Source organism: Oncorhynchus kisutch, linkage group LG24 (genome assembly GCF_002021735.2).
Source record: "Oncorhynchus kisutch isolate 150728-3 linkage group LG24, Okis_V2, whole genome shotgun sequence".
Taxonomy (NCBI): Eukaryota; Metazoa; Chordata; class Actinopteri; order Salmoniformes; family Salmonidae; genus Oncorhynchus; species Oncorhynchus kisutch.
The window spans coordinates 2,525,024-2,537,774 of record NC_034197.2 but is presented as its reverse complement, the minus strand read 5'-3'; the positions used below and the strand labels follow the sequence as shown (position 1 = coordinate 2,537,774).

The window sequence follows — 12,751 nt, the reverse complement described above, 5'->3', positions numbered from 1 at the left end:
TTCTTTTTAGCTGATAGGAGTGGAACCCTCTACTGCATTATAGACCATCCATGACAAGCACCGACGAGTTGTCCGTTCCGAGATGTTGTTCTGCACACCACTGTTGTACTGCGCCGTTATTTGCCTGTTTGTGACCTGTCTGTTAGCTTGCACGATTCTTGCCATTCTTCTTGAACGTCTGACGTCATTTCCGGTCACAACTTGCAGGCTTGTTTTCGAGTTGCTGTGTGTTTTGTTGCCAACCTGTTTTGCTACCTGACAACTTTACGGTTTTCACTTTTTAATTACCGTTCATATATTTATTTATTTTTTCCTCAACTTTTTCACTCCGGACGCTTTATCTGGACACGATTCGTCAGGACCTCCAACAGCCGAAGCTAAGTAGTAACATTAACATGATGCCTTCTAATTGCAGCCGCTGTACTCGCCTTACGGCGAGGATAGCTGTGCTGCAAGCCCAGCTTCAGACGCAATCGTTAGGCAAGGGTAATTTCAGTGTAGGAAAGGATGAAACAGCGTCTGTGGCACCAGTAAGTACAGATAGTAGTGTAAATCCCCTGGCACAGTCCCCGCAGCCGGACAACTTTCTCACAGTTTCTGGAAGGAAATGCTGTAGGAACGCTCAACCGGTGTCGCTCATTCAGCCGACAGAAACTTTCAACCGGTTTTCCCCATTAAGCAGCGGGTCGGAGTCAGAGGCCGATTCTTCTCTGGTCTCTACTCCTCCCGTTACGGGGTCTGAGACGCCGAAGCTTCCCACCATTAGCTCTGACAAATTGAAAACTCTAGTCATTGGCGACTCCATTACCCGCAGTATTAGACTTAAAGCGAATCATCCAGCGATCATACACTGTTTACCCGGGGGCAGGGCTACCGACGTTAAGGCTAATCTGAAGATGGTGCTGGCTAAAGCTAAAACTGGCGAGTGTAGAGAGTATAGAGATATTGTTATCCACGTCGGCACCAACGATGTTAGGATGAAACAGTCAGAAATCACCAAGCGCAACATAGCTTCTGCGTGCATATCAGCTAGAAAGATGTGTCGGCATCGAGTAATTGTCTCTGGCCCCCTCCCAGTTAGGGGGAGTGATGAGCTCTACAGCAGAGTCTCACAACTCAATCGCTGGTTGAAAACTGTTTTCTGCCCCTCCCAAAAGATAGAATTTGTAGATAATTGGCCCTCTTTCTGGGACTCACCCACAAACAGGACCAAGCCTGACCTGCTGAGGAGTGACGGACTCTATCCTAGCTGGAGGGGTGCTCTCATCTTATCTACCAACATAGACAGGGCTCTAACTCCTCTAGCTCCACAATGAAATAGGGTGCAGGCCAGGCAGCAGGCTGTTAGCCAGCCTGCCAGCATAGTGGAGTCTGCCATTAGCACAGTCAGTGTAGTCAGCTCAGCTATCACCATTGAGACCGTGTCTGTGCCTCGACCTAGGTTGGGCAAAACTAAACATGCCGGTGTTCGCCTTAGCAATCTCACTAGGATAAAGACCACCTCCATTCCTGTCATTACTGAAAGAGATCATGATACCTCACATCTCAAAATAGGGCTACTTAATGTTAGATCCCTTACTTCAAAGGCAATTATAGTCAATGAACTAATCACTGATCATAATCTTGATGTGATTGGCCTGACTGAAACATGGCTTAAGCCTGATGAATTTACTGTTTTAAATGAGGCCTCACCTCCTGGCTACACTAGTGACCATATCCCCCGTGCATCCCGCAAAGGCGGAGGTGTTGCTAACATTTACGATAGCAAATTTCAATTTACAAAAAAAAATATGACATTTTCGTCTTTTGAGCTTCTAGTCATGAAATCTATGCAGCCTACTCAATCACTTTTTATAGCTACTGTTTACAGGCCTCCTGGGCCATATACAGCGTTTCTCACTGAGTTCCCTGAATTCCTATCGGACCTTGTAGTCATAGCAGATAATATTCTAATCTTTGGTGACTTTAATATTCACATGGAAAAGTCCACAGACCCACTCCAAAAGGCTTTCAGAGCCATCATCGACTCAGTGGGTTTTGTCCAACATGTCTCTGGACCCACTCACTGTCACAGTCATACGCTGGACCTAGTTTTGTCCCATGGAATAAATGTGGTGGATCTTAATGTTTTTCCTCATAATCCTGGACTATCGGACCACCATTTTATTACGTTTGCAATTGCAACAAATAATCTGCTTAGACCCCAACCAAGGAACATCAAAAGTCGTGCTATAAATTCACAGACAACACAAAGATTCCTTGATGCCCTTCCAGACTCCCTCTGCCTACCCAAGGACGCCAGAGGACAAAAATCAGTTAACCACCTAACTGAGGATCTCAATTTAACCTTGCGCAATACCCTAGATGCAGTTGCACCCCTAAAAACAAAAAAAATTCTCATAAGAAACTAGCTCCCTGGTACACAGAAAATACCCGAGCTCTGAAGCAAGTTTCCAGAAAATTGGAACGGAAATGGCACCACACCAAACTGGAAGTCTTCCGACTAGCTTGGAAGGACGGTACCGTGCAGTACCGTAGAGCCCTTACTGCTGCTCGATCATCCTATTTTTCTAACTTAATTGAGGAAAATAAGAACAATCCGAAATTCCTTTTTAATACTGTCGCAAAGCTAACTAAAAAGCAGCATTCCCCAAGAGAGGATGACTTTCACTTTAGCAGTGATAAATTCATGAACTTCTTTGAGGAAAAGATTATGATTATTAGAAAGCAAATTACGGACTCCTCTTTAAACCTGCGTATTCCTCCAAACCTCAGTTGTCCTGAGTCTGCACAACTCTGCCAGGACCTAGGATCAAGAGAGACGCTCAAGTGTTTTAGTACTATATCTCTTGACACAATGATGAAAATAATCATGGCCTCTAAACCTTCAAACTGCATACTGGACCCTATTCCAACTAAACTACTGAAAGAGCTGCTTCCTGTGCTTGGCCCTCCTATGTTGAACATAATAAACGGCTCTCTATCCACTGGATGTGTACCAAACTCACTAAAAGTGGCAGTAATAAAGCCTCTCTTGAAAAAGCCAAACCTTGACCCAGAAAATATAAAAAACTATCGGCCTATATCGAATCTTCCATTCCTCTCAAAAATGTTAGAGAAGGCTGTTGCGCAGCAACTCACTGCCTTCCTGAAGACAAACAATGTATACGAAATGCTTCAGTCTGGTTTTAGACCCCATCATAGCACTGAGACGGCACTTGTGAAGGTGGTAAATGACATTTGAATGGCATCGGACCGAGGCTCTGCATCTGTCCTCGTGCTCCTAGACCTTAGTGCTGCTTTTGATAACATCGATCACCACATTCTTTTGGAGAGATTGGAAACCCAAATTGGTCTACACGGACATGTTCTGGCCTGGTTTAGATCTTATCTGTCGGAAAGATATCAGTTTGTCTCTGTGAATGGTTTGTCCTCTGACAAATCAACTGTAAATTTCGGTGTTCCTCAAGGTTCCGTTTTAGGACCACTATTGTTTTCACTATATATTTTACCTCTTGGGGATGTTATTCGAAAACATAATGTAAACTTTCACTGCTATGCGGATGACACACAGCTGTACATTTCAATGAAACATGGTGAAGCCCCAAAATTGCCCTCGCTAGAAGCATGTGTTTCAGACATAAGGAAGTGGATGGCTGCAAACTTTCTACTATTAAACTCGGACAAAACAGAGATGCTTGTTCTAGGTCCCAAGAAACAAAGAGATCTTCTGTTGAATCTGACAATTAATCTTAATGGTTGTACAGTCGTCTCAAATAAAACTGTGAAGGACCTCGGCGTTACTCTGGACCCTGATCTCTCTTTTGAAGAACATATCAAGACCATTTCGAGGACAGCTTTTTTCCATCTACGTAACATTGCAAAAATCAGAAACTTTCTGTCCAAAAATGATGCAGAAAAATTAATCCATGCTTTTGTCACTTCTAGGTTAGACTACTGCAATGCTCTATTTTCCGGCTATCAGGATAAAGCACTAAATAAACTTCAGTTAGTGCTAAATACGGCTGCTAGAATCCTGACTAGAACCAAAAAATTTGATCATATTACTCCAGTGCTAGCCTCTCTACACTGGCTTCCTGTCAAAGCAAGGGCTGATTTCAAGGTTTTACTGCTAACCTACAAAGCATTACATGGGCTTGCTCCTACCTATCTCTCTGATTTGGTCCTGCCGTACATCCCTACACGTACGCTACGGTCACAAGACGCAGGCCTCCTAATTGCCCCTAGAATTTCTAAGCAAACAGCTGGAGGCAGGGCTTTCTCCTATAGAGCTCCATTTTTATGGAACGGTCTGCCTACCCATGTCAGAGACGCAAACTCGGTCTCAACCTTTAAGTCTTTTCTGAAGACTCATCTCTTCAGTGGGTCATATGATTGAGTGTAGTCTGGCCCAGGAGTGGGAAGGTGAACGGAAAGGCTCTGGAGCAACGAACCGCCCTTGCTGTCTCTGCCTGGCCGGTTCCCCTCTTTCCACTGGGATTCTCTGCCTCTAACCCTATTACAGGGGCTGAGTCACTGGCTTGCTGGGGCTCTCTCATGCCGTCCCTGGAGGGGGTGCGTCACCTGAGTGGGTTGATTCACTGTTGTGGTCATCCTGTCTGGGTTGGCGCCCCCCCCCTTGGGGTGTGCCGTGGCGGAGATCTTTGTGGGCTATACTCAGCCTTGTCTCAGGATGGTAAGTTGATGGTTGAAGATATCCCTCTAGTGGTGTGGGGGCTGTGCTTTGGCAAAGTGGGTGGGGTTATATCCTTCCTGTTTGGCCTTGTCCGGGGGTGTCCTCGGATGGGGCCACAGTGTCTCCTGACCCCTCCTGTCTCAGCCTCCAGTATTTATGCTGCAGTAGTTTATGTGTCGGGGGGCTGGGGTCAGTTTGTTATATCTGGAGTACTTCTCCTGTCCTATTCGGTGTCCTGTGTGAATCTAAGTGTGCGTTCTCTAATTCTCTCCTTCTCTCTTTCTTTCTCTCTCTCGGAGGACCTGAGCCCTAGGACCATGCCCCAGGACTACCTGACATGATGACTCCTTGCTGTCCCCAGTCCACCTGGCCATGCTGCTGCTCCAGTTTCAACTTCCACCTGACTGTGCTGCTGCTCCAGTTTCAACTGTTCTGCCTTATTATTATTCGACCATGCTGGTCATTTATGAACATTTGAACATCTTGGCCATGTTCTGTTATAATCTCCACCCGGCACAGCCAGAAGAGGACTGGCCACCCCACATAGCCTGGTTCCTCTCTAGGTTTCTTCCTAGGTATTGGCCTTTCTAGGGAGTTTTTCCTAGCCACCGTGCTTCTACACCTGCATTGCTTGCTGTTTGGGGTTTTAGGCTGGGTTTCTGTACAGCACTTTGAGATATCAGCTGATGTACGAAGGGCTATATAAATACATTTGATTTGATTTGATTCTTCAACCTCTCCCATCAACGAGCTGTTTTCACCCACAGGACTGCCGCTGACTAGATGTTTTTTTGTTTGTTCTACCATTTTCTGTAAACCCTAGACACTGGGGCCTCCAGAGTGGCGCAGTTGTATAAGGCACTGCATCGCAGTGCTAGCTGTGCCACTTAAGATCCTGGTTCGAGTCCAGGATCTGTCGTAGCTTGCCGCGACCGGGACTGCGCACAATTGGCCCAGTATTGTCCGGGTTAGGGGAGGTTTTGGCGGGCATGGATGTTCTTGTCCCATCGCGCACTAGCGACTCCTGTGGCGGGCCGGGTGCAATGCACGCTGACACAGTCGCCAGGTGTACAGTGTTTCCTCTGACACATTGGTGCGGCTGGCTTCCGTGTTAAGTGGGCGTTGTGTCAAGAAGCAGTGCAGGTTGTGTTTCGGGGGACGCACGGCTCTCGACCTTCGCCTCTCCTGAGTCCGTATGGGAGTTACAGCGATGGGACCAAACTGTAACTACCAACTGGATGACATGAAATTGGGGATAAAACTGTAATAAAACTGAGAAAGGGATAAAAATAAATAAAACCCTAGACACCGTCGTGCGTGAAAAGCCCAGGAGGACAGACGAGGTACTGAGGTACTGGAACCGGCACACCTGACTCAATGTCTGTAGGAGCAAACCATTTTTGTGAATGGGGTTGTGTACTTAATAAACTGATATTTCCCATTCTGATTTGTTTTTCCTTCAAATAACAGAATGAAAAATTACAGCTACAACAACAGCCATTGTTGTCAAAGACTCCAGCCACCCTATTCATAGACTGTTCTCTCTGCTACTGCACGGCAAGCGATACCGGAGCGCCACGGCTAGGTCCAAGAGGCTTCTAAATAGCTTCTACCCCCAAGCCATAACATTCAGACTCCTGAACACCTAATCAAATGGCTACCCAGACTACCTGCATTGCCTTCCCCCCCTTTTACACCGCTGCTACTCTCTTATCATCTATACATAGTCACTTTAATAACTCTACCTACATGTACATATTACCTCCACATTGACTCTGTACCGGTACCCCTGTATATAGTCTCGCTATTGTTATTTTACTGCTGCTTTTAATTACTTGTTCATTTTATTTATTTATTTGTAAAAAAAAACATTCTTACTGCATTGTTGGCTAAGGGCTCATAAGTAAGCATTTCAGCATACAACACTGAATACTGTTGTATTCGGCGCATGTGACTAATACAATTTGATTTGATTGTTATTGTACTGCAGCCGCTTCACTTTCTGATACTTCTTAATGCTGATAAAACAGGTGGCTTAGAGAAAAATCCATTGAGTTCATGATTTCGCTTCTGCAAGGCCGCTCCCTGGATGAGAGGAGTTACAGGGATGAGACGAGAGCCGAGGGGTTGCCATGCTCTGTCGGTGGCGCGGTGAGTTAACAGGTGGCGCACGTCAGTCAGCAGGGGCTCCCTGTACCTGTGTCGCAGCCGCTCCTGCCCATCTTACTGCCGTCGGGGCACACATTGCATTTCATGCCCTTCACTCCAGTCTTGCAGGAGCACAGGCCTGACATCTGCTCGCAGTCGTCCCTCACCGAGCCCACTGCATCGCAGTTACACGCTGGGGAGAGAAAGAAAGAGAGGAAGGGAGATATAAATAGGGAGAAGGAAGGAATGGAGGAAGAGAGACATTGAGAGAGATGGAAACAAAAGGGTAAGTGGTACTTAATGACATACAGTGAATAACAATCCACCTGTTCACCACAATGCAAGATAAAGAATATTGATTATCCAGCTTAACTCTTTCCCTAAAACTCTTCAAGATTTTCTATTGGGCTTTTCAGTTCGGAACTAGACTTAATCTATGTCATAGAAACCAGCCCCTTACACACACTCAGGCCCCCTAGGTTGATGTAAATCTCAGAGCCTCGGTGTCGGGACTGGAGTCATAGATAGTTCAGGCAGAGGCCAGCCAGAGTCCTGAGGCAAGTGGGTAGATGGGCCAATAAGATCACAGAGAGCCTCCAGGCCCCAAGGAATAACATCAACCCCATCAAACCCCATCATGTTCCTGGAATCAATGTTTTCCCCCCTGCTGAACTCTGTACTGATGTACCGATGTACTGATGTGTGTACTGTTTGCTTGTCCGTGGGTAAACCCCACAGGTCAGGCTAGAGTGGAGACGGATACAAGCTCCTGCTGTGGACTAAATAGCTCAGCGGGTCTTCTACTGTATTGCCAAGAACTCTGTTCACAAGTAGGATAATATTCAAAAAGGATGACGGACACACAGCCACACAAAGGAATTGAGGCAATGTCAAGTGCAATTGTGTGACAGCTTTGACAAAGCTCTGATTCTTGGGTCTCTGTTTTTTTCTTTCAAGTGATTATATTATGTAAATCTAGTCCTTTTTCTTCTTTTTTCTTCCTATGACCTCCTTGGCTTCAACAATAAGCATTCATTTTTCAACTTAATCTCTTTACAGCCAAGTGCTACACTTAACTAATGTAACATATTCGTCTTACAGAAGGGAATGCATACATATACAGGAGCCAAAGATCCTTGAATTACAAGCGCCAGAGTCTTGTAACTGTACTACACAGGAACATTGTTTCATTTGCCGGAAGAGGATCCGGCACCTCACCGTTTTGGACCGTTTCATTATGGATCCTATTTGGCCAGATCCGGTACCTTTCGTGGCTTGAAAAATAATCGTAACTTTTTGCAATGTAAACATTTTGATAAAAGCGTTCAAAGTTGATTTGAGTTTCCTCAATATTCTAAGAGTTGATTCCGGCTTATGGTTTGAGTTTCCTCAATATTCTAAGAGTTGATTCCGGCTTATGGTTTGAGTTTCCTCAATATTCTAAGAGTTGATTCCGGCTTATGGTTTGCGCAACACTGCAACCAACACTGAACCAACATATAAATGCAACATGGAACAATTTCAAAACATTTACTGAAGAGGCTTCCTGAGTGGTGCAGTGGTCTAAGGCACTGCATCGCAGTGCTAGCTGTGCCACTAGAGATTCTGGGTTCGAGTCCAGGCTCTGTCGCAGCTGGCCACGACCGGGAGACTCATAGGCAGGCGCACAATTAACCCAGCGTCGTCTGGGTTTGGGGAGGGTTTGGCCGGCAGGGATGTTCTTGTCCCATCATGCACTAGCGACTCCAGTGGCGGGCCAGGCATTTACTGAAGAGGCTTCCTGAGTGGTGCAGTGGTCTAAGGCACTGCATCGCAGTGCTAGCTGTGCCACTAGAGATTCTGGGTTCGAGTCCAGGCTCTGTCGCAGCTGGCCACGACCGGGAGACTCATAGGCAGGCGTACAATTAACCCAGCGTCGTCTGGGTTTGGGGAGGGTTTGGCCGGCAGGGATGTTCTTGTCCCATCATGCACTAGCGACTCCAGTGGCGGGCCAGGCGCAGTGCACGCTGAACGGTCGCCAGGTGCATGGTGTTTCCTCCAACACATTGGTGCGACTGGCTTCTGGGTTAAGTGGGCATTGTGTCAAGAAGCAGTGCGACTTGGTTGGGTTGTGTTTCGGAGGATACACGGCTCACGACCTTCGGCTCTCCCGAGTCCGTACGGGAGTTGCTGCGATGGGACAAGACTGTAACTACCAGTTGGCTACCACGAAATTGGGGAGAAAACTACCTTTACTTAGTTACAGTTCATATAAGGAAATGTAAATATATTCATTAGGCCCTAACCTATGGATTTCACATGTCTGGAAATACAGATATGCATCTGTTGGTCACATATACAGTCAATCAATCAAATGTATTTATAAAGCCCTTCTTACATCAGCTGATGTCACAAAGTGCTGTACAGAAACCCAGCCTAAAACCTCAAACAGCAAGCAATGCAGGTGTAGAAGCACGGTGGCTAGGAAAAACCCTAGAAAACCTTAGAAAAGCCAGAACCTAGGAAGAAACCTAGAGAGGAACCAGGCTATGAGGGGTGGCCAGTCCTCTTCTGGCTGTGCTGGGTGGAGATTATCACAGAACATGGCCAAGATGTTTAAACGTTCATAGATGACCAGCAGGGTCAAATAATAATAGTCACAGTGGTTGTAGAGGGTGCAACAGGTCAGCACCTCAGGAGTAAATGTCAGTTGGCTTTTCATAGCCGATCATTAAGAGTATCTCTACCACTCCTGCTGTCTCTAGAGAGTTGGAAACAGCAGGTCTGGGACAGGTAGCACATCTGGAGAACAGGTGAGGGTTCCATAGCCACAGGCAGAACAGTTGAAACTGGAGCAGCAGCACGGCCAGGTGGACTGGGGACAGCAAGGAGTTATCAAGCCAGGTAGTCCTGAGGCATGGTCCTAGGGCTCAGATCCTCCGAGAGAGAGAGAAAAAAAGAGAGAGAGAATTAGAATTAGAGAGAGCATACTTAAATTCACACAGGACACCAGATAAGACAGGAGAAATACTCCAGATATAAATGACTAACCCTAGGCCCCCCGTGCCTTTGGAAAGTATTCAGACCCCATTACCTTTTCCACATTTTGTTAGGTTACAGCCTTATCCTAAAATTTATTAAATCGTTTTTCCCCTCATCAATCTGCACACATAACGACAAAGAAAAACAGGTTGACATTTTTGCAAATTCTTTAAAAATTAAAAACTGAAATATCACATTTACATACGCATTCAGGCCCTTTACTCGGTACTTTGTTGAAGCACCTTTGGCAGCGGTTACAGCATAGTCTTATAGTGTATGGTGCTACAAGCTTGTCACACCTGTATTTGAGAAGTTTATCCCATTCTTCTCTGCATACCCCCTCAAGCTCTGTCAGGTTGGACTGGGTAGAGTCACTGCACAGCTATTTTCAGGTCTCTCCAGAGATGTTCGATCGGGTTCAAGTCCAGGCTCTAGCTGGGCCACTCAAGGACATTCAGCCACTCCTGTATTGTCTTGCCTGTGTGCTTAGGGTCGTTGTCCTGTTGGAAGATTAACCTTCACCCCAGTCTGAGGTCCTGAGCACTCTGGAGCAGTTTTTCATCAAGGATCTCTCTGTACTTTGTTCCGTTCATCTTTCCCTCTATCCTGACTAGTCTCCAAGTCCCTGCCGCTAAAAAAACTTGACCACAGCATGATGCTGCCAACAACATGCTTCACTGTAGGGAAGATTCCAGGTTTCCTCCAGACGCTCCTCCTGACGCTTGACATTCAGGCCAAAGGGTTCAATCTTGGTTTCATCAGACCAGAGAATCTTGTTTCTCATGGTCTGAGAGTCTTTAGGTGCCTTTTGGCAAACTTCAAGCGGGCTGTCATGTGCCTTTAACTGAGGAGTGGCTTTTGTCTGGTCCCACTACCGCAAAGGGATTATTGGTGGAGTGCTGCAGAGATGGTTGTCCTTCTAGATGGTTCTCCCATCTCCACAGAGGAACTCTGGAGCTCTGTCAGAGTGACCATCGGGTTCTTGGTCAACTCCCTGACCAAGCCCTTCTCACCCGATTGCTCAGTTTGGCCAGGCGGCCAGCTCTAGGAAGTGTCTTAGTGGTACCAAACTTCTTCAATTTAAGAATGATGGAGGCCACTGTGTTCTTGGGGACCTTCAATGCTGCAGACATTTTTTGGTACCCTTCCCCAGATCTGTGCCTTGACACAATCCTGTGTCGGAGCTCTGTGGAAAATTCCTTTGACCTCATGATTTGGTTTGTGCTCTGACATGCACTGTCAACTGTTGGACCTAATATAGGCAGATCTGTGCCTTTCTAAATCATGTCCAATCAATTGAATTTACCACATGTGGACTCCAATGAAGTTGTAGAAACATCTCAAGGATGATCAATGAAAACAGGATGTACCTGAGCTCAATTTCGAGTCTTATAGCAAAGGGCCCGAATACTTATGTAAGTAAGGTATTTCTGTGTTTTATTTGTAATACATTTTCCAACATTTCATAAAAAATAAATCATTTTGTCATTACGGGGTATTGTGTGTAGATTGCTGAGGATAAAAAACAAACATATTTATCCATTTTAGAAAAAGGCTGTAATGGGTGATATGTCTGGTGAGTATGCAGGCCATGGAACAACTGGGACATTTTCAGCTTCCAGGAATTGTGAGCAGATCCTTGCGACATGGGGCCGTGCATTATCATACTGAAAGACGAGGTGATGGCGGAGGATGAATGGCATGACAATGGTCCTCAGAATCTCGTCATGGTATCTCTGTGCATTCAAATTGTTTTTGTTGTCCGCAGCTTTTGCCTGCCCATACCATAACCCTACCACGTTGACACAATGTTGACCGTCCCCCACACGACACCATACAAGCTGTCAGCCATCTGCCTGGAACAGTTGAAACCAGGAATTATCCGTGAGGAGCACACTAATCCAGAGTGCCAGTCGTCATCGAAGGTGAGCATTTGCCCACTAAAGTCGGTTACGACACCGAACTGCAGTCAGGTCATGACCCTGGTGAGGACAACGAGCGAGCAGATTAGCTTCCCTGAGATGGTTTCTGACAGTTTGGTTGTTTCTTCGGTTGTGCAAACCCACAGTTTTATCAACTGTCTGGGTGGCTGTGTAATGATCATGATCAGATCATGCTGTTTAATCAGCTTCTTGATATGCCATACCAGTCAGGTTGATGGATTATCTTGGCAAATGAGAATTCTCACTAACAGGGATGTGCACAAATTAGAGAAATACGTTTTTTTGTGCATGTGGAACATTTCTGGGAAACAACACTTTACACGTTGGGTTTATATTTTTGTTCAGTGTATGTTTGAGACCAACGCGTGGCTGTGTGAGAAGTGCGCCTGTATCTCTCACAGAACTAGAATGAGATTCACTTTCTATGATCTCTCTCCCTCTCTCTGCTCTGATAGACATGAGCATGCAACTCTCATCTCTTCCGAGTTGCACTTCATCATTTATTTCCTGATAGAATCATAACCGCGGGAAGGGTGCTGGAGGTGCTGGGGCACCCCTGACAATTTGAAATACATTTGCCATAGTTATAGAATTACTACTGCCTGTTCAGAAACAAATAAAACAAACAAATACAACAAACAAATAATTCAGAATAGCCTACTACACCATGAGAAGGCCTATCATTTATCAATAGCTTCTGAAAAGAAATTGCTGTGGATTTTGTGTAGCCCAATAACAAAGCATAGCCTACAGTCGGGAACACGCAGCAAATCTGTCAGTGAACAGCATGCAGACAAAACAGACCTTTATGTCAAACACAATCACAGGAAAACACAGGTTGGAAAGCAAATGGCTCCTGCTGAAAAGAGAAGACGATGCTGTTGGCTACCAGAATATTTGATCAATGTCCAAATAGTGTTTTACAAAGTAAAACAAGAGACAG

General features: G+C 45.7%; 1 protein-coding gene across 5 annotated transcripts in view; it reads right to left on the bottom strand.

Moving 5' to 3' along the window:
* Positions 1-12,751, bottom strand: part of LOC109869661 (agrin) — a 537,476-nt gene that overhangs the window by 109,954 nt on the left and 414,771 nt on the right. For all 5 annotated transcript variants that reach the window (XM_031803590.1, XM_031803591.1, XM_031803593.1 and 2 more), the window contains one exon: positions 6,894-7,037. In XM_031803590.1, the coding sequence (XP_031659450.1) occupies positions 6,894-7,037 (144 nt within the window). The remainder of the gene's footprint in view (positions 1-6,893; positions 7,038-12,751) is intronic.